Raw genomic sequence first — 18,866 nt, forward strand, 5'->3', positions numbered from 1 at the left:
AGAAAACGAGAGGGAACAGTCGAGAGGGGGCTTATGAAGAGAAGGAGGGGTTGCGATTGGGATGTTAAAGTGAATAAATAAATTAATGAAAAAAAAATGAAGACAATCACATGATTTGAGGTTCTTTTGTTTTTGTAATATAAGAAATTCAGCTAAATACTGTTTGTAAAGGGGGTGTGGACTGTAAAGCACAGGTTTTATAAAAACTGTACAGTTGTAATGGAAAATGTATCTCTCCAAAGTATTCTTTAATTTCTGAAAATAAAAATGAGGTAATACAAAATCTGGATGGATACCTAATGGACTCACTGAGTTACTCTTTTTATTCCTCAGATCTGAATGTGAGCCTATAAATCTGGTATGAGCATATGAATATACTCCTGAACCACAAACACCGCAAAGACACTGAAGAAAACACAACAGAGTGGCTGACCTTCTAAAGAATATGTAGGTAAGGCACTGGCAGTGCACACCTTTAATCCAGTACTCCGGAGGCAGAGACAGGAGGATCTCTGGGAATTAAGGTAGCCTGGTCTAAATAGTAAGTTTCCAGGACAGCCAGAGCTACATGGTGGGGAGAAGACCATATCTATTCTACCTGTCCAATAAGGAAAGAAGATGTGACGCTGGTTACCGTGCATGAGTGTGGCTAGCATCAGGTAGCGTCGGTGGCACTGACAGGGGAGGGAAGGACACAGTTGAACGTTTCTTGCCTTGACCCTAACGTCTTCGCGTCTCTCTGACTCTGGATCTCTACTGCTGTGGGAACACACCGTGACCAAACAGCTTGGGGGAAAAGGGTTACTTCATCTTACAACAGCCTCAAGCTGCCTTCCATCCCTGAGCAAAGTCAAGGCAGAGCTTAGGTCAGGAACTGAAACAGAGCCCATGGAGGAGCCCTGCTAACTGGCTTGCTCCTCTTACAGCAACCAGAACCACCGACCCGACCCAGTAATGGCAGTGCTCAGAGTGAGCTGTGTCCGCCCATATCAATCATCAGGCAAAGCCCGAGCCCTGACCTACGGACTTCACTAGAAGGATAACTGCAGAACTGCAGCCAGGTGGACAAAGTCCCTTCACCCTTCAGGATGCATTGGCCACTTCTGTGATCTACTGAACAAGAGGTAGCCATGCCAGCACAGGTGCACAGAGGTATCCTCACGTACTGAATATTGTTCTCTAAAAGCAGGGGCTACTGTGAGAAGACAAAGCCAATCACTGCCATCACTTACTGCACTATGCATTCCACTCGTGTTACGTCTCTCTTCAGAACTGTTCCATCCCCTACTGAGCTACATATGAAACACTAAGTTATCCTTTAACTCATAGCCATATTTTGAAAGTCTTTATTAGACACACAGTTGTCCTGCGTCCTGTAGAGCCAGACGCCAAAACCTGCAGTTGTTCAAGTCTCTTACGTAAAATGATGCTTTGTTTGCAAATAATATACTAAAAGGCATGTGTAAATCATAGGAGAATAGATACCACATGGTCTTACATAAAGGGCTTGAGTAGTCTTAGAACTGGGTATCTGAGGGGCATCCAGGACCAGAACTCTGTGACTACAGAGAGGCAACTAGCTGTAAGTGTATCTTCCTGAGTGAAGAATGAGAAAAACTCCGGTTCCTATTGTCTGTGCCTTTGACATCTCAAGGTTTCAGGGTTTTCTGTGCTCAAAGTCTGTGTCTACCACATGGCCCCGGGAGTCACACCCAGTCCCATCAGACTTGGCAGCAAGCCCCTTCACCTACTGACCCACATCGCTGGCCTCCCCCTGGGTTTTAAGCCACACTTCGGAAGCTACTCTACTGCCGCTCAGTTTCCCTCTGCTGCGTATTTATGTATTCAATGCCAAAACCTGGCAATTCTATACATAATACCTGTTTTTAAAAGGTTTTTACGTTTCTTTCAGACAGTTAAAAACTATAGTCTATAACCATCACCTGCTCTTAAACTGCTGATTAAGTCAGTGATTATTACCCTGTCTGAGTCTAGTTACCCTGTAAATAATCCACCGGCATTCCCACACCAGTTATTCTAATAAATGTACATACGGGAAATCAATATTGAAATGCACTTACCAGGATGATTGGAAATGGGAGGCTGGAATGCAAGCTCATTGTGAACCGGCCCTAAAAAAAATAATAAAAACCCCATTTTATTTATTAAAAGTTTTCTAGTACTAAAACTTTTAATAAACCTTAAATACAAATATCATAAGCCTTAAAATTTATTTAAATCATTTATGCCAAGAATTTAAAAGTTTATTTCCTGAATTATTTTGTGAGATTAACAGCTAACCTCTTAGTGTTATCTGACAAATTCTATTTAACAATTTACCAGTTATACATGCAATATTTAATACAGATTATAAATTATTTATATAACAATAGTATAATTAATAATGCAATGTATAGTAATTTAAATTGCTAACCTTTCTAAAAATCAATGCTTATATTAAGTTAGGGGCATTTATATAATAGAACAGTAGCAATCATAATTGAAAGCTTACTTATCAACACACGGTGCTAAAAACTTCACAGAATTACTATACTCACTTTTTACAATATTGCTTCAAGCAGATAAAATTACAACCCTTGAGGCTTAGTAAGTTTAAACAAGTGACCAGCAATCATAGAGCAAACCCAGTAATTGTACACACTGGTCCAGGCAGCCATTAGAAATCACACTCTCCGAACACACGGGAAGGTAGTAATGTAACTGGTATGTAACAATAAGCATACATACATATCACACACACTCACTTATGTGACTGGAAGGAGAGAACACTAGAAGTATCCTCTAGTGTTATTATTTATGCCTTTTGTACTTTCCAATATTTTTGTATTATTAATCTTAAAATGAGAGGAAAAGTGGTATGTAAGACTTACATTCCTCACTTTTTACTTCATCCCTATACTTGTGATTTTTAAAGTCAAATGAACAGTGTTTCTATTCTACTGAAGCTGGACTGTCTGTAGGGTGTTGTCCCAAGACGCCTGTATGAAAAGGACACCTACACAGATCCAACATCTAAGATCTCTTGTATCTACTGCAGTGATTCTGTGGTGAGGGGAACCTTGAGATCGTAGTACTCAAGGCTTACGTCGACTGTGGGTGGGTACACATACAAGACCTAAAACATAAAGCAAACAAATGCATGGAGGTCGATGTAGTGTCGATGAGCCGTCAGCGACAGTGAGATGATGAACAGCGTGCAAAACAGACGTGTGACAATTAAGAACTGCTTACAAAAATACTGCGAAAGGAAAAAGCACTAATCATTTAACAAAATTAAATTGTAAGATGAATAAACGATGCAAAACCATTTTTAAGAAAATAGAAATCAAAGTACTAGCTAGAAAAGAAAAAGGCCCTGCGTACAATGAAAACAAGAGCTTACAGTAATGTCCAGGATGGGGCGGCATAGGCGGGTGGTGCTGAAGATGGCCGTTTTGGTGGTGAGGCAAATTAGGTGTGTATGGTGCAGTCCTACTTCCAGTCCAGGTGGTAGTGCTGTCTAAAAATTAAGGCCCATATGCATTAATTTGCTTTTATAACGGCTGCCTCTTTTTCTCAACTCTGAAAAGATTTAAAAGGCGTGTACATACTATGGTGGTAAGTAGCTGGCTGAGCAGTGAATCCATTCTGCTGCTGTCCTGGCTGAGGCCCTGAAGCTATCTGCAACAGTCCTTCACTATGGCTGCCTGCCAGAATGCTGGCCGGCTGACCTAGAGAGACAAGAAGACGTTAACACAGCACATGTGGAGATGCGGGTCTATGCTTTTATACAAAGACGAAGGTCTGATTATATCTGATGATCCACAATTATAAACGTGGGCCAAAGGCAGAACTCATCCATTACCTACCAAATGTAAAACCTAAAAGCATCTATAAAGGCAAACCTTCAGACGCTGTTCAAAATATCCCTTTCTTAAGCCATGTCTTCCTAACATTAGTAGCCTATTTCTTCAGACACTCTCAGATGCTGAGAAATGCAGCTGCACGGCTAGGCTATTGTGACAGCGTTAGAAGCACGTCAGTCAGCTCAACCAACCCTCCCGCACCTCACGCAGACCACGCTGGACTTTCCTATTAGGATCTTCAAAACCCAGGCAAGAAAATGCTGCCAACATAAAGTTAAATGTCATGGCACTGGTGCTGGTGATGGCAGGACAATGGCATTTAACAACAAGCACAGGAGGACATGTTTTAGATGGAATAAGATGGCAAGAGTGAAAAAGTAACAAAAATAAAACTAGTTCCACATCACACCAGTACAGCATTTGTAAAACAACCAACAGAAGCCTATCCGTCAATTTTAAACATTTTCATATCCTTTTTACAAAGTCAGAATCATGCGAACAATGTCACTGTACACCCACATTTATATTAAATTAGTTGCTCCCTCTGTAATACACCAGGAAAATAAGTTTCATTTGGCTCCTATTCTGTTCAAAATAAGTTTCATTATGTTTTATTATCTGGCATTTTAAGGTTTTATTTTGTAAGTGGAAAAGCGTATTTCTTTTTTTCTTTTTCTTCTTTTTCTTCTTTTTTCTTTTTTTCGGAGCTGGGGACCGAACCCAGGGCCTTGCGCTTGCTAGGCAAGTGCTCTACCACTGAGCTAAATCCCCAACCCCGAAAAGCGTATTTCTTAAAGCAAGCATTAAGTCACATTCATCCCGTGTGGAAAACACTGAAAGGTTCTCACTATCACTTGTCACCCACACTGTGGAGTGACAATCAGAAACTCAAAGTCACTGCAATCCAAACCATCAAGAAAGAGGAAGTTGCCAGGCATAGAGGCACGTCCACAGTCCCAGGAAAGCTAAGCAAGACGAATTCAAGGCCAGCTGAGCTATAATTACTAAGATTCTGTCTCAAAATAACAAAAACTAAAACAAGGACACTGTCTCCCCCTACATAGCATAACTCCTTAAAACCAAGGACCGCAAAGCCACTGCACTCATCCATCTCTAGTGAGCACGGTCACCAGTGGACACGATGTCACAGTGTAAGCCCAGTCATGCAAAGGCCTTCCCATCCCTGTTTGTCTAATTTCTTTCCGTTAATTCTATCAATATATCTTTTTAGATGTAGGGGAAAAAAATCTCACAAGTTCTAGAATCTACAATATTTATATTTCAATTACAAAAATCTACTTTACAAAGAGAATTGGATATATTTTGTTCACACCTTTTACTGGCCTTCAAGCACAACTTTCCCTGCAGAAGGAGAGGGACAAAAGGTGAGGAAGAAGTCATTTGGAAATCCCTGAACAAAGCCTGATTTTCAGAGACCATAACACAAGTGCACGGCTAGGCCCCAGAAGTGATCCCCACGTAGGAGGATGTCATTACATTACTCTCCCATCTCCACCGCTTCTGTTAGCCACACTCCAAATGAGTAAGCCTGAACACTAGGTAGGTGATATGCGGCCACACATGTAATGCTAGCATTTCAGAGATGGAAACACACAAGTCAGCAGTCTGAAGTTGACCTGGCTTATGGAGTGAAATCTTTTCTCAACCCCTGCCCCCAAAGAGCTACACACACACACACACACACACACACACACACACACACACACACACACACACGTCAAATGTGCTAAGGTGGTGACCACTGAAAAAATACTATACTACTTTCACGTGGTAGGAATGGACTAATGAGAAACTGTGAAAACATGACAAGGGCTGGGTATATCCAGTGGGAAACTTCTTGTCTATCATGGGTGACACACTAGCTTAGAATCCAGCCTGGGGGGGAAAGGGGTGGGGCAAAAAGTTCAGAAACAAACTTACTTCTCCCCAAGATTAGAAGTTCAATGTTGAGTCTAACATAGATAAAATAACATTCTCTTAGGTGGTAACAAAATATCAATCCTTATCAATCAAAATCTCTTGCCAATATAGGTTTTAAAACAATACTCTTAGCAATCAGTGCAATTAACATTATTCCCATGCTCTATAAGTCATTTAAATTTAAAAATAATAATTAGGGTCTAAGAAGATGTCTCAGTGCATAAAGCACTTGCTTCCCATGCACGAGGACCTAAATTCAAATGCCCAGAATCCACATTAGGCTACATAGAATAGCATGCGTCTGTATTTCCTCCTCGGAGGTAAATCAAGAGTCACTGGCTCACCAGCGACTAGCAGATGCAGCTCAAACAAGAGACCCTGACTCAAACAAGATGGAAAGAAAGAAAGGACCAACGATAGAGGCTGTCCCTGACTTTTCCATGTATACCACAGCACACACACCAGCATTCACACCTACACATATATATCATACACATTAAAAAGATTTTTTAAAATTTTAAATTAAACAAGCAAGTTGCTCTATTTTGCAAAGCAGGAAGTTGTTCAACCTTTGGTGTTGTAAAGCAAACAACATAAAGAAAACCAGATCACACTGTCTTTGTTGGGCTCCCAGAAAAACTTAGCCTAGGCTGAAGGTGTAGCTCTGTGGGCGAGGTCTTAATTTTAATTGAGGTGATCAAGAAACAAAGAAAGGAAAAGAAGGAAGAAAAGAGAACAGAACAGAAAGTAAGCCTCCTATGACACGGTGTAAAAGGTAACATTTTTACCACAAGAATCCTTTTCAGAGACATGGGTTTTAGTTTTATACTGAAACTGGTCAAAATACTTGAATGTCTCCCCACTGAAACCAAGTCTGTTTTAAGAGCCTTTTTTCCCAAGTAGTCACAAAAGAAAATTGAGAAGACTATTATAAAGTTACCTTATCAGATAAAATAATGGACTAAAAAAAAGGCTTCATGTGCACATCTTCATTATAAACATCTTGGTTGAGAGCTGTTTGCCGGTCCAGTGAGACGGCTCAATAGGTAAAGGCTCTCACTACACAAGCTTGGTAACCTGAGTCACCAGGAACCCATGTAACGGGAGAAGGAGAGAAATGACTTCACAAAGTTATCCCTGCTCATGCACATACATGCACACACACAATTACACATGTAAACACATACGGTAATAAAAAATTAAATTAAAATTACTTGTTAACTACTTAACTATTTCTCTAAAATCTCTCTGAAAAGTACAGGGGACTTTGTGCTCACACATACAATAGTAAACAACATGTGTAAGATTTCAACTGAAGATCACAGTCAAAGTCACTATATTAGTAAACAACATGTGTAAATTTCAACTGAGGATCACGGTCAAAGTCACTATATTTGACTGTGTGTCAGTATTAGAAACTTTAAACAAATTACAAACACTACTTTCTCCATAACGAATTCAAATACCAACCTAACATATGTTTACTTCCAGGCTGAGTGGTATGGCTCCAGAGTGAGACTTCACCGGGCATGTATCAGGCTCCATACCATACCCAGCACCAGAAAGACCACAACAGCTCCAAGTGACTACAGATACATATCCCATGGTTAGGAAAACTTACGACTCTATCTGACTGCAACACTCACTTGTGGAAGCCACAGGAATGTTGGGGAAGTTGGTGGTACTGGTGGCATTAGACTCTGATGGGGCTAACAGAGCTGGGGCGCTGTACGTCTCCGTGGATGCGCGATTACTTGGTGGATGTTGGATGGTTTGAATCGAATGTCCTTCCGTGGGTAAGGATGGCTGTCCTTCAAAGTCATGAACATATTCATCCTTCACTAACATACTTGGTGGAGCTATGCAAAAAGAAAAGACACATTTTTATATTCTTCCATTTTCACACACACAAAAAACTACATACCAAGTAATATGACAGTATCTAAAACTTAACCATAATATCAATTCACATTCAGAATTGCTTTTCATATTGCAGAAAAGCATTTTCTCAGCTATAGCTACATTAGAGATTTTATCAATTTGACTCACTGAAATTTGAAGACATATTCTTCAGTTTTCTGACAAACTTAGAAGTACATAATCATCTAAATAAGTAAAAACCAATGCCTAGCAAAATGAGTTCAGTCCCTCCATCAGACATAGGATGTGTCTATGCCTTCACCTGGTGAAGAAGAATTCTGCCTCCCTGAGGATTTCCCACGTTTAACCTCATCCTCAAGCCATTGGAGACAGTGCTGCTGTCACACCTGAGAAAAGGCACCTAAAACCACACACGCCAGTGCTCTTTCACGATCACCAACATAAAGATACCGAGTCAGTCTACAAGCACACAGGCAGGCACTCAGTCTGACGCTGTCCATCGATGACTCCTCCATCTCTCACAGGCTTGACTCACTTGAAGCGATAGTGCAATCCACATGGAAAGACATCAGCAAGCAGAAGCACCATCTTAACACGGTGACCACTGAATTAGCTGAACTTAAGAGCCAACTTCCAGACAAGGGGCTCTGCATCCAAAGTACCAAAACTAAGACAGGAAGGATAATCAACTTGTCTCTGACATGGCCCAAGTGTTCGTAAATATGAGCAGAGGAACGTCACCACAGTACTGGCAACACCCACACTAAAGCCGCATGGATCACTGACTACTGACTCCTGCTTATTCTACTCCAGGTTGAAGAGGAAGCCTGTCAGGTGACAGGAGACCATGTTCCCCAATATGATCCTAATCCCCCGCTCTTTCAGCATTCTTACATGCCACTTGGCTGAGGATCTCAAAGCTTTCGGTAAGTGCCATTACAGAAAGCCGGAGTTCCAACAACCTTCAAGAGGTGCCAGGTGAGCCAATCAAAGGTCAGTAAAAGGTCCTCAGCATAGGCCACCATCCTGTCCACTCCAGGAGAACTCATCATTTCTCTAACAGTCCTGCTTCAGTCAAGGATATTAAATTCAAGGAGGAAATAGCCCAAGCCCATCATGCAAGTCTGAGGGCCATACCTCCTGCCTGTCCTGCAAGTCTGAGGGCTGTAGCCAAAGGAACCACAACATTAGGGAAATGGTAGGTCTTATCTGTGGAACTACAGAGAGTTTTATTGGGTTAAAAATGTAGGAGAGAGTTCAGTAAGCTTTGGAACTTTTCTCAGCTGTGTTAGGTTGTCGGCCATATTATTAAAGTCATCTTATCCTTTAATTGATTTGACAAACATAAAAAAGATACACTTTAGGCACATGAGAAAAGACTGCTCACAGGTACTCCATGGGTTGGAAAAACCATGCTAAGGAAAGAACTTACATCAAGACCAAAAGCCTGATCATCATCTATCATGGAGTCTGACAAGATGGCTGCTCAAAATGGACAGATGCTAGCACAAGTCGTGAGGGATATGGGGCTTACAGACTATGAGCCCAGAGCTATGATCAGATGTTGAAGTGTGCCTTCCAATATGTGACCACAGTTCTAGATGATGCTAAAATGTATTCAAGCCATGCCAAGAAGCTACGGTTTATGCAGATGTGCACTGGCAATACAGTGTCTGCTGACCAATCTTTGATGTCTCCTCCTCTGAAAGACTTAATAGATTTTTCGAGACAAAGAAATGATGACTGTGATAAGCTGTAATCCACCCATAATACTTGTAACAATATATGCTTGTTCTCAAATCCACTGCACCAAAATTAAGTAGTATACTGCATGTGTTCAAGCTGTATTTTAGAATATGGTACATTAATTATACTTAATTATACTATGGTTTTCAATTAAAATGCTGAGTCTATTTTAGTAGAATTAGTAATGGTTTTCCATTGACTTTTAGGTATAGAAATAAATTGCCAAAAATTTCAAAAGCGCAAAGAAAGAAGGGAAGGAGAGGAGGAAGGAAGAAGGGAAAGAGGGAGGGAGGGAGGGAGGGAGGGAGGGAGGGAGGGAGGGAGGGAGGGAGGGAGGAAGAAGGGAAAGAGGGAGGGAGGGAGGAGTATGTTTGGAAGTCCTGCCAGCCTAGAGAAAAAAAAAAACAAGTCACAAAACACTATGGTGATACACAGATTTAGGGGCTCAGAAGATGATTTGCTACCAAGGCTAGACACCTGAGAACGGTTCCAGAAACTCACAGTAAGAGAAATGATGCCAAGTAATCACATGCATGCACCCATGTGTGTGTGTGCACACACAGGAATGCATGCATCCACATGCACATACATACTTGCTTTAAAAAAAGAACCCACCAAGGCCCAGAAGTGTTCACAGTTTGTGATTTTTATATATAAAAAAGGGAATAATGCATGTATTTTCTGCATGAAAAATAAAGACGCCCTGGAAGCAAACACTAGGACCTAACCAAGTGACCACACAAGCAGAGATGGGAGCACTGGGAGCCAGCTTTCACCAGACACCTTTCTATATTGTTTCATTTATGGACCAATTATGCTGCTTATTAAAAAAACCAATTAAAAAATACAGTCTATACTTTTTAAGTCCATGAAAAAAGACTCAGTTCTCTACAGGACTAGAACTGATAAAAAGGGTTTACTAGAGTGGCTCACAGAATGCAGTCCAGCTAGTCCAGCAATGGCTGTCTCCTGAAGGAAAGTCCAAGAATCCAGCATGGGTTCAGTGCACGAGACTCCGTGTCTCAGCAGTCTTCAGTATACATGAATCCTGGAGGAGGCGGCTCTGGCAGCAGTGAAGGACTGCGTCCCCTCACCAGCAAGATCTATGAACTTGCCAGTGAGTGTGCAAGAAGGCAGAGACAAACATTCTTTGTGCCTTTGTATAGGCTGCCCTGAGGTGCAGTCAGATTTAAAGTGGGTCTTCCAACTTCAAGCAGTCTGCATTTAAAATAGGTCTTCCTACCTCAAATGATCCAATTAGGTAAAAACCCCTCACAGGTATGCCTAGTGTAGGCTTGGGATGTTAGTAAATCCAGATATAATCAAGTTGACCATCAAGAATAGCTAAGACAAGTCGTCTACTCCTTGTCAAGCCAACACACCATCACATCTTATTTCATGCTTAATTTCCAAATAAAACCAACAATCAGGTCAAAATTTCACCTAACCTGACATACTATCACACTTACAACCAGAAGCACATTATGTACTTTAGAGAAGGTGACAATGTTTTTGGAGGACATTCTTTTAGTACCTCAAATACAATTACACTCTGATGTTATCTCAGTGATGCTACACTTCAGGATAAAAACGTAACAGGAAAGAAAACACAAATATCTGAGCAAACACATTCTTAACAAAATATGACAGAAACACTTATGTCAATTATAAACATCATTTCTGCAGTTCGTCATATACTCTACTCCCATCTGTATTTCCTCCGCCCTCAGCAAGCATCTCAACAGGTCACTCTTTCTGGGGACGTGATCCACACTTTCAATCCTGAGGAGTTTGTGTGCTTTATCACCCTTCCTGCATAGTTCCCACTGACTTGATTCCCATGCCATGGCAGCACCAACAGACACCCTGAAGGATACCCTGGACTCCAGACCAATCTTGCATACCTCCACTGTGGAGAAGCAATACACATTCCCTTTTGGTAATCTGGATCGATCACCTTCCTGACTCTGTTACTATTTCCTTAGACTAAAGGTTTGTGCATCATAACCCTAAAGTGGCCAGGAGAAGTCTGAGCTCACAGTCCAGTGCAATGTCTGCTGTAGCTTCTGGCACAGGCACTCTCGCTCTGCAACCAAAAATTCCTAGGCCAGCAGAATTTAAGGTTCCAGGACAGAAAGCAAAATGATCCACCCCAAGTGGATCACCTGGGGTGATAGTGAGTAGAATTAGTCCCTTTTCCATCCCTTAAGTCCTGAAACTGTCAATCCTATGGGAGAAACCATAATATATAGCGGGTGTGATTCCGAGCATATGCTGCCTTCTGAAGAACCCTGCCCCAGCCCCCCAGGCTGCTGCCACCTAATCAGTGCTGTAGCTGATCTGTGGTGAGAATTCTGGAATTTTGGTTTCTTTAAAAACACAGAAATATTCTATGTTTTTGTTTTAATCACAGGTGTGGGATATGAGGCTGCTTCAGACTGTCCACAGCAGCTCTGAGTTGCCCCGTTCACTGGTGGGGGGATAGGAGGCCTTGATTTTGTCAGCTGCAGATTCTGCAATTCTGTGATGTTTGGAATTCTGGGACTTTTCAGAGGGTATATAAATGCTAGAGCCCCGAGAGGTAGGGTGGGCTGTTGGTTACTGTTAATTGCAGTTTGTAAAGTAGTTATGTGCAAAGAAACAACAAGAAGGAATTAGACATCCTAATGGCAAAGACCAAACTTGGCTCAAGGAACTCTATGTCCCTAACCAGCAGGAATTAGTCTAATGATAAGGTCTCCCTCCCCCCTTTCCAACCCCTGACTTTACTCAGGAATCTCTTTCCTTTCCTCTCCTTTTTTCTCTCTTATCTAGTGTTAGGGATAGAAAGGGTGGGGGAAAAGGGTGGAGAAAGACAGAAGAGAGCAGAACCCACAAAACAGCAGAAGACAGACAGCTGCACTGATCCATTCCTCTGTGACGGCAGCTGCAATAGACTCCATGGCCCTGTCACATTTCCCTGGCTGTGACATGGGTTCCTTGGTTAGAAGCAATGCTGTATGGAATACCATGATGGTGGAAAAGACACTCTCTAAGTCCATGGATGTAATGTTGGCAGAAGTATCACGTGCTGGAGACAGAAATCCATAACCAGAATCCGTATCCAATCCAGCAAGGACAAAGTGCTGCCCTCTCAGTGAAGGAAATGGTCCAATGTACTCAACCAGCCACCAGGCTTTGCTGGCTGGTCACCCTAGGGAATGGTACCTTATCTGAGGATCAGCAATGGTCTCTGTTGTTAGCAGATCAGCACTGAGCACGCAGCAACAGCAACAGCCAGGCCAGTCTTGATGAGTCCATGTTGTCTCACTCACATGTAAACTCTATCTGTGCCACAATGGCCACTGCTCATGGGCCCACTGAGTAATACCAGGGAGGGCTGGAGAAAGGCTGTCCACAGAACAGAACACTTCGTCCTATCTTCTTGATTACTGAACACCTGCTGGTCACCTTTTGATGTGCATGGGACACAAGCATCTTCAGATACTTAACCATTCAGAAAGATCAATTCACATACCTCGTCCCCAAATGCCTTTCCAATTTTCTAATCACATTCTTTCCAACTCCTTGCCTATCCCATCAAACCACTGGCTACAACCAACCAATCAGTAGTAAACAATCTTGGACCTGACAACTTCTCCTTCATAGCAAAACTACAGACACGTGTACTATTTATTATCTGAAGTTCTGCCTACAGTGAGAACTTACTTTCACTGGTGTCTTGTGGAGTTACCCTAGATGGTTCCTGCTTAACATGTAGAACCAACAGAAAACTAGGCCCTAGTCTTCTCTTTCTCAGTTAACCAATCATAAGGGACATCCCCTGAGTCTATAAGACGATGCCTGGACCTGTTAAGAACTTCTCCTATTCCAGGCCCTATTCTAAGCTGGCAGCATTCCAAATCACTTGGTATATTAGTCAAAATAACACAGCCAAGGGAGGAATGTGCTGAACTCTGAATAGAAGAAACATGCCACATTTTTCTTAATATCCCTTAGCACAGCAGCAGGCAATAAAAAAAAAATCTCAATATTTGTAAAATGAATACATAGGTCAGTATGGTCAGTTTCAGGAAAGAGATGACCCTTGCTAAAACTGATGACCACACAATCCCAGCTGACAAGAAAGGAATGTTTCATTTTTCTCAGCTTTTCATGAACCAGCCTACTATTATTTCTTTGTCCAGTTCAAAAATGAAATGTGTGAAAAATCTGTTTTCTAAGCAATTTAAAGCAGGCAAGACTGTCTACAGAACTACCACTAGGGGGATCCACTAATGTGGAACCCTCACAGCCACTCCATATTGAAATTGTGAAATTATCACGAGTTTCCTAAACCCTAATTCTAAGAGCATGGATGAGAATGGTAACACCCTGCAAGGCACTTATTCACAAGATGTCCTGAGCCAGCAGAGGAAGAGGTTTCAGCAACCTTAAAGCCATCACCCCCAGAATCAGGGCTCCCACTACCACCAACCACAGTTCTAGAAACCTGTAAGCCACACAGTGGATGCCTCTATTTCAGGCACTTGGAAGGAAGAGCCTAACGCCAGGCAGGCTTTCCAGAACTGTAAAACTGTGGGAGACCACGTTCACTGCTCTACGATGACGATGCAGCATCTCCGTAAGTTAGGACTGAGAGGGTTCAGTTCCTTAATAAAGCCATTTTTAAAATTCCATTTTCATATATACTAAAACACCCAAATTAAAACCAAGTGGCTTTTCTCATCTCAAAACACTTTAGCCTTTTGTTTCACTGGGGCTTTGATGCCCCTTCTGGCTTCCACAGGCAGCCGACACATACGATACACAGGCATACACGCAGGGAAAACACTCAAATGCATAAAATAATGTAGTAAGTCCAATTTTCAATGTTACTACATACCTCCCTACTAAATCTGCATGTTCAGTGTAGCAACTCTTTTCTTTTTAGTGTTACTAACTCCTACACAAAGCACTTATGAACAGGAAATAAATAAGACATGTTAAAAGAAAAGAGAAAAAGTTACAAGAATCTAGTTACTTACCATTACTCTGCAGTGTTAATCCAGAGAGATCTTAATTTTTTTTAAGGAAAAGAAAATGAAACATAAATCATTACCATGAACATATCTTCCATTACATTTTAAGTTATAGAACATCAAGTTAAGCCAGAGATTATAAAAATTCATGGGCCATTTCAGTTTAAAAAGTGAAGCAAACATTTACTATATGTGTATCTAAATTTCTATTTATATAAATACACATACACATATATATATATGTCTCTCATCTTATTTATAACAACAATGTACAAAAGAGGTAAAGGATCAATTTTATATACTCAGTTTTAGAAGTAAAAAAACCCCACAACTTGTTCAGATTTAAGCATTTACATCATCTAACACATCTGACTCCTGAGCCAGGCATGGTGGCGCGTGTCTCTGTGACAGTGCTCAAGACTGGGAGGAAGAAGAGCAAGAGTCACCCTTGGCTACACGGCCAGCTCTTGGCCAGCCTGGGACATGAAACCCAGTCTCAAAATGAATTTTAATTCTGATTCTTTAACTTCATTTGAAGTCTTGAGTAGTCCTCAAATACAAGCTTTAACTTCGAGAACTTAACATGACTGGGGTCTTTTCCCTTTACACATCTGTGACGGTTCTGCAGTGACAGTCCACTTACCAATTCCAGGTGAGACAACCCGCTCATAGTGATATGGGTTCACACAGACGCTATCACATTTTAAGTCAAATGCATACTGACAATATTTAACATGTTTTAGTTCGTTCTTGTGTAGATCAGGCCACCTCCACAGACGGGCATAGATCACATGAGGAAATCCTTTCCGACCAGCCACCTAGGACAAGAAGCAATTATTAATTTATTAAGTATAAGTTATGCAAGGGACTGTACAGAGTGAGAATCCATGACACTGCGAAACACACGCATGGCCTTGTTCCAATTTCCTTGGATACAACTAAAATCCTAGGCTTCTAAAAGTCGTCTCTTCTTTCTGAGGTCTAAGCCAACTGAAGTCTAGAGCTCCCAAGCATCATCAGAAGGGGACAATCACAGGAAAGACCATGGTAGAACTTTAGCCCCCACTCCCCAACCTCTGCTGAAGGGAAAGGTTACAATGTAATATAGAGCTGATAACAATGTTAATTTATGTCTAGGTAATTAAACCTGCAAGAGAAAAAAAAAGAAAAGAAACAAAAGAACAGGGTTTGAGAGCCTGGGATAGCTGACCACGTGGTTATGGAAGCTGGTCCTCCTGGAGAGGCTATGGAGGTTTACCTTGCCTATGCCTCTCTCAATCTGTAGCCCTTGCAATAGCCTTCATAATGGTAAATATGGTTTCCTCAGTTATGGGAGATGCTTGAGTAAATTACTTGAGCCTGTGGGTGGGACTGTGGGAACTCCTGACAGCAGACAGAAGCACAGGTAAAACAACCAGACCATTATGATTGGCATCTCCAAGTAGACTGGGTCAGAACTGAACTGAATTAGAGGATGCTCAAGGACGTTACCTGAAGACCGGCTTGTTTACCAAGATAAAAGAAATCTTCATGCCTTTTAAAGTCATGTCTTCAGCATATACTAGGAAAAACAGGTTTGTGAGTCCCACACACAATTCCACCCCTGCGGCCAATTTCAGACTGCGACTATCCTTTCAAAGACGAGAAATCCAAAGTTCAAGCTAATTGAAACATAGGAGTACACACCTGTGATCTCAGCCCTCGGGAGGCTGAGCCACAAAGAATAAACAGCCTCTCCAGAATCTCACTACAGCAAGAATTGGACTCCCACAGTTCAATTTCAAGGCCTGCACTCAGGTTTTTAAAATGCAAAAGTGTGAAATTGTCAAAAATTATGTCTAAAATCTAGAAATAAAATTCTAAAATCTACCTTCACATTTCCAAACTTCCTCACGCATATGATATCACTTGAAAAAAGTGACCACTGAGTATTGCACTCCAATGAAAATAGTCTAACATCCCTAAATGACAAGAGTCCAGTGTTATCAGTTAGGATATTTACAATACCAAAAAGGGTTGGCAGGTGGCGAGTGTGAACTATAAGATGAATGCCAACGTGCTATACAGGAAGTTCGCTTTCAACATTGGGTTTCTCATTTAATTTTTTAAAATTGTTCTTCACTGCATGATTTTTGAATAATAACATAAAAAGATAACATCTATCTTTTATGTATTCTTCCACATACTCTCATCAGGCACACTGGCAAAAGATGTACAGTATGTCGAGACAGAGCTATGGAGCTCGGGAGATAGCCCAGCACTGAGAATGCCTGAGGCTCTGCTCTGAGGCAGCATCCGGGAATGCTCTCTTCTGGCCTCTTTCAGTATCTGTACACATGTGCACACAAACACACATAAGCAACAAAAATAAATCTCTAAATATATGAAATAAATATATGAAGATGGAGCTCACATTAAATTGGTAGTAACTTAAGAGAAAATTTTAAAAGTATCTATTACTCTACCAGCCCAGAAGACGTTCAGAACTCCAGACTAACCTGCAGTCGTCCATCCAGTGTTCTCTGTATGGTGACACACTTGCTGGGGTGAGCTCCATTTGTAGTGATAGCTGTTATTAAAGAATCCAGTTCATCTTTCTTCTCTTTCAGCTTCTTTACCAGACTCTCAATTGCTCTTTTGGCAAATGTCTCACTCTCTCCACCTTGTCTGTGGCACATCAAACTGTGTACAATGCTCAGACAGGCGTCATTGCTTGTCGGTGTATTTGTAATAGACATATTGTCCATCTGTTCACGTTTTTTCTTTTAAATCAAACTTTCAAATTTCTGGAGTAATTTTGATCTTTTGAAGGCAGTGAAAACCAATGGCCAATGTTGTAAGAAAAATTTTCAAGACATCTGGTGAGCAGGATAATCTAAAAAAGAAGAAGAAAGATGAGAACACGTTTCAGAAGGTAGATACAATCATTGTGGGAAAGTTTTGAAAAACTTTTCCACTTAAATCAAAAGACTCAATGCCCATAGTTTTTAAGAATGTTTAAAGTTTGAAATGACAATTATAAAATATAGTTTTTGATACTCCAAATCATTAAAAATTCAGGCCTTCTCATCACAAAGGCACACTAAATCAAGTCTTACCAAATGTGCCATTACCCCAAACTTTTCCTTAGTTATTTCTGCACCCTATTTTCTACAGCACTGCTACAATCCTGACCCTTCTTAGCATTTATACTCGCCATTGTTATTTCACATTCACCTTCTCTAGAGCAGTGGCTCTCAAGCCTCGCAGTGTTGAACCCTTTAATACACTTCTTCATGCTGTTGATTCCCAACCATAACATTATTTCATTGCTACTTCATAACTATAATTTTGGTACTGTTTTGAATCATAATGTAAATATCTGATATGCAGGGTATCCGATATGCAACCCCAGTGAAAGAGCCATTCAACCTTCAAAGGGATCATGACCTACAGATTGAAACCGTTGCTCTAAAATATTTTTATAAAATGCTTCTCAACTCCTTATATCCCCACATAAGGAAGCAAATGTTCGTGTCTATCAATAGTTATCATTTACTCACATGCATAAATATAAATAAAAAGATGAAACAAGGTCTTACTCTGTAGCCCATGCTGGCTGGACCCGCCACAATACCCCTGCATTAGCTTCCTAAATGCTAAGGTTACAACCAGCTAATAAACTGTCATCAAAGAGACACTTTCCAGATAACTTTTTGCACGAGGATGTGGAATCAGAGATCAGGATTAGGATTCCAGTTATACTAAGCAGCTAGACAACGAGTTACTTAACCCTTGAATCTGGAACTAAAAGAACTCAAGGGAGAAAAAGCAGTATGAAGCGCACTGTACAAGGTTTCAGCACAAATACTCCCTGCCTGAATCCTGAGGTACTTGTTTTTAAAGGATGTTATCCGAAACACATTATACACTCATTTATTATATCTTCTCCTAGTAAAGCATTCCACAGAAAATATAGGAGACAATGACAGTTTAGCCACTGACAGTTCAAAGGCATACAGAAGGTTAGATAAAAGGACAACCATGTGTGCAGCGTCCACAGTCTCACTTTTAAATAATGATGATTTGTTAATGGAGAAAAGGAAGAAGGGAGAAGTATAAGAAATCACTGTACAGTCAAAAGAAGAAAAGAGAAACAGAAAGAGAAAACACAAATCCTGGCTAGGCATGTAGTGCACACCTGCAATCCCACCTTCTTGGGAGACAGAGACAGACCATAAACCCAATGCCAGACTGTACAACTCAGTAAGAGCTAACTGCCTGACACACACCCTATACACACACACACACACACACACACACACACACACACACTCTGCCAGACTGTACAACTCAGTAAGAGCTAACTGCCTGACACACACCCTACACACCCTACACACACACACACACACACACACACACACACACACAC

At 41.1% G+C, this 18,866-nt stretch overlaps 1 protein-coding gene across 1 annotated transcript in view; it reads right to left on the bottom strand.

The window, feature by feature from the left end:
• The window catches only part of Smad4 (SMAD family member 4), a 30,697-nt gene extending 13,367 nt beyond the window's left edge, over nt 1–17,330 (bottom strand). Inside the window, exons 1-7 of the mRNA NM_019275.3 lie at nt 16,954–17,330; nt 15,099–15,273; nt 14,462–14,491; nt 7,454–7,666; nt 3,612–3,731; nt 3,404–3,520; nt 2,082–2,132 (exon numbers count right to left, since the gene is read on the bottom strand). Coding sequence (NP_062148.1) covers nt 2,082–2,132; nt 3,404–3,520; nt 3,612–3,731; nt 7,454–7,666; nt 14,462–14,491; nt 15,099–15,273; nt 16,954–17,202 — 955 coding nt within the window. The 5' untranslated portion in view covers nt 17,203–17,330. The remainder of the gene's footprint in view (nt 1–2,081; nt 2,133–3,403; nt 3,521–3,611; nt 3,732–7,453; nt 7,667–14,461; nt 14,492–15,098; nt 15,274–16,953) is intronic.
• Nucleotides 17,331–18,866: the final 1,536 nt, after the last annotated feature.

The sequence above is a fragment of the Rattus norvegicus genome, chromosome 18 (assembly GCF_036323735.1).
Source record: "Rattus norvegicus strain BN/NHsdMcwi chromosome 18, GRCr8, whole genome shotgun sequence".
Classification (NCBI taxonomy): domain Eukaryota; kingdom Metazoa; phylum Chordata; class Mammalia; order Rodentia; family Muridae; genus Rattus; species Rattus norvegicus.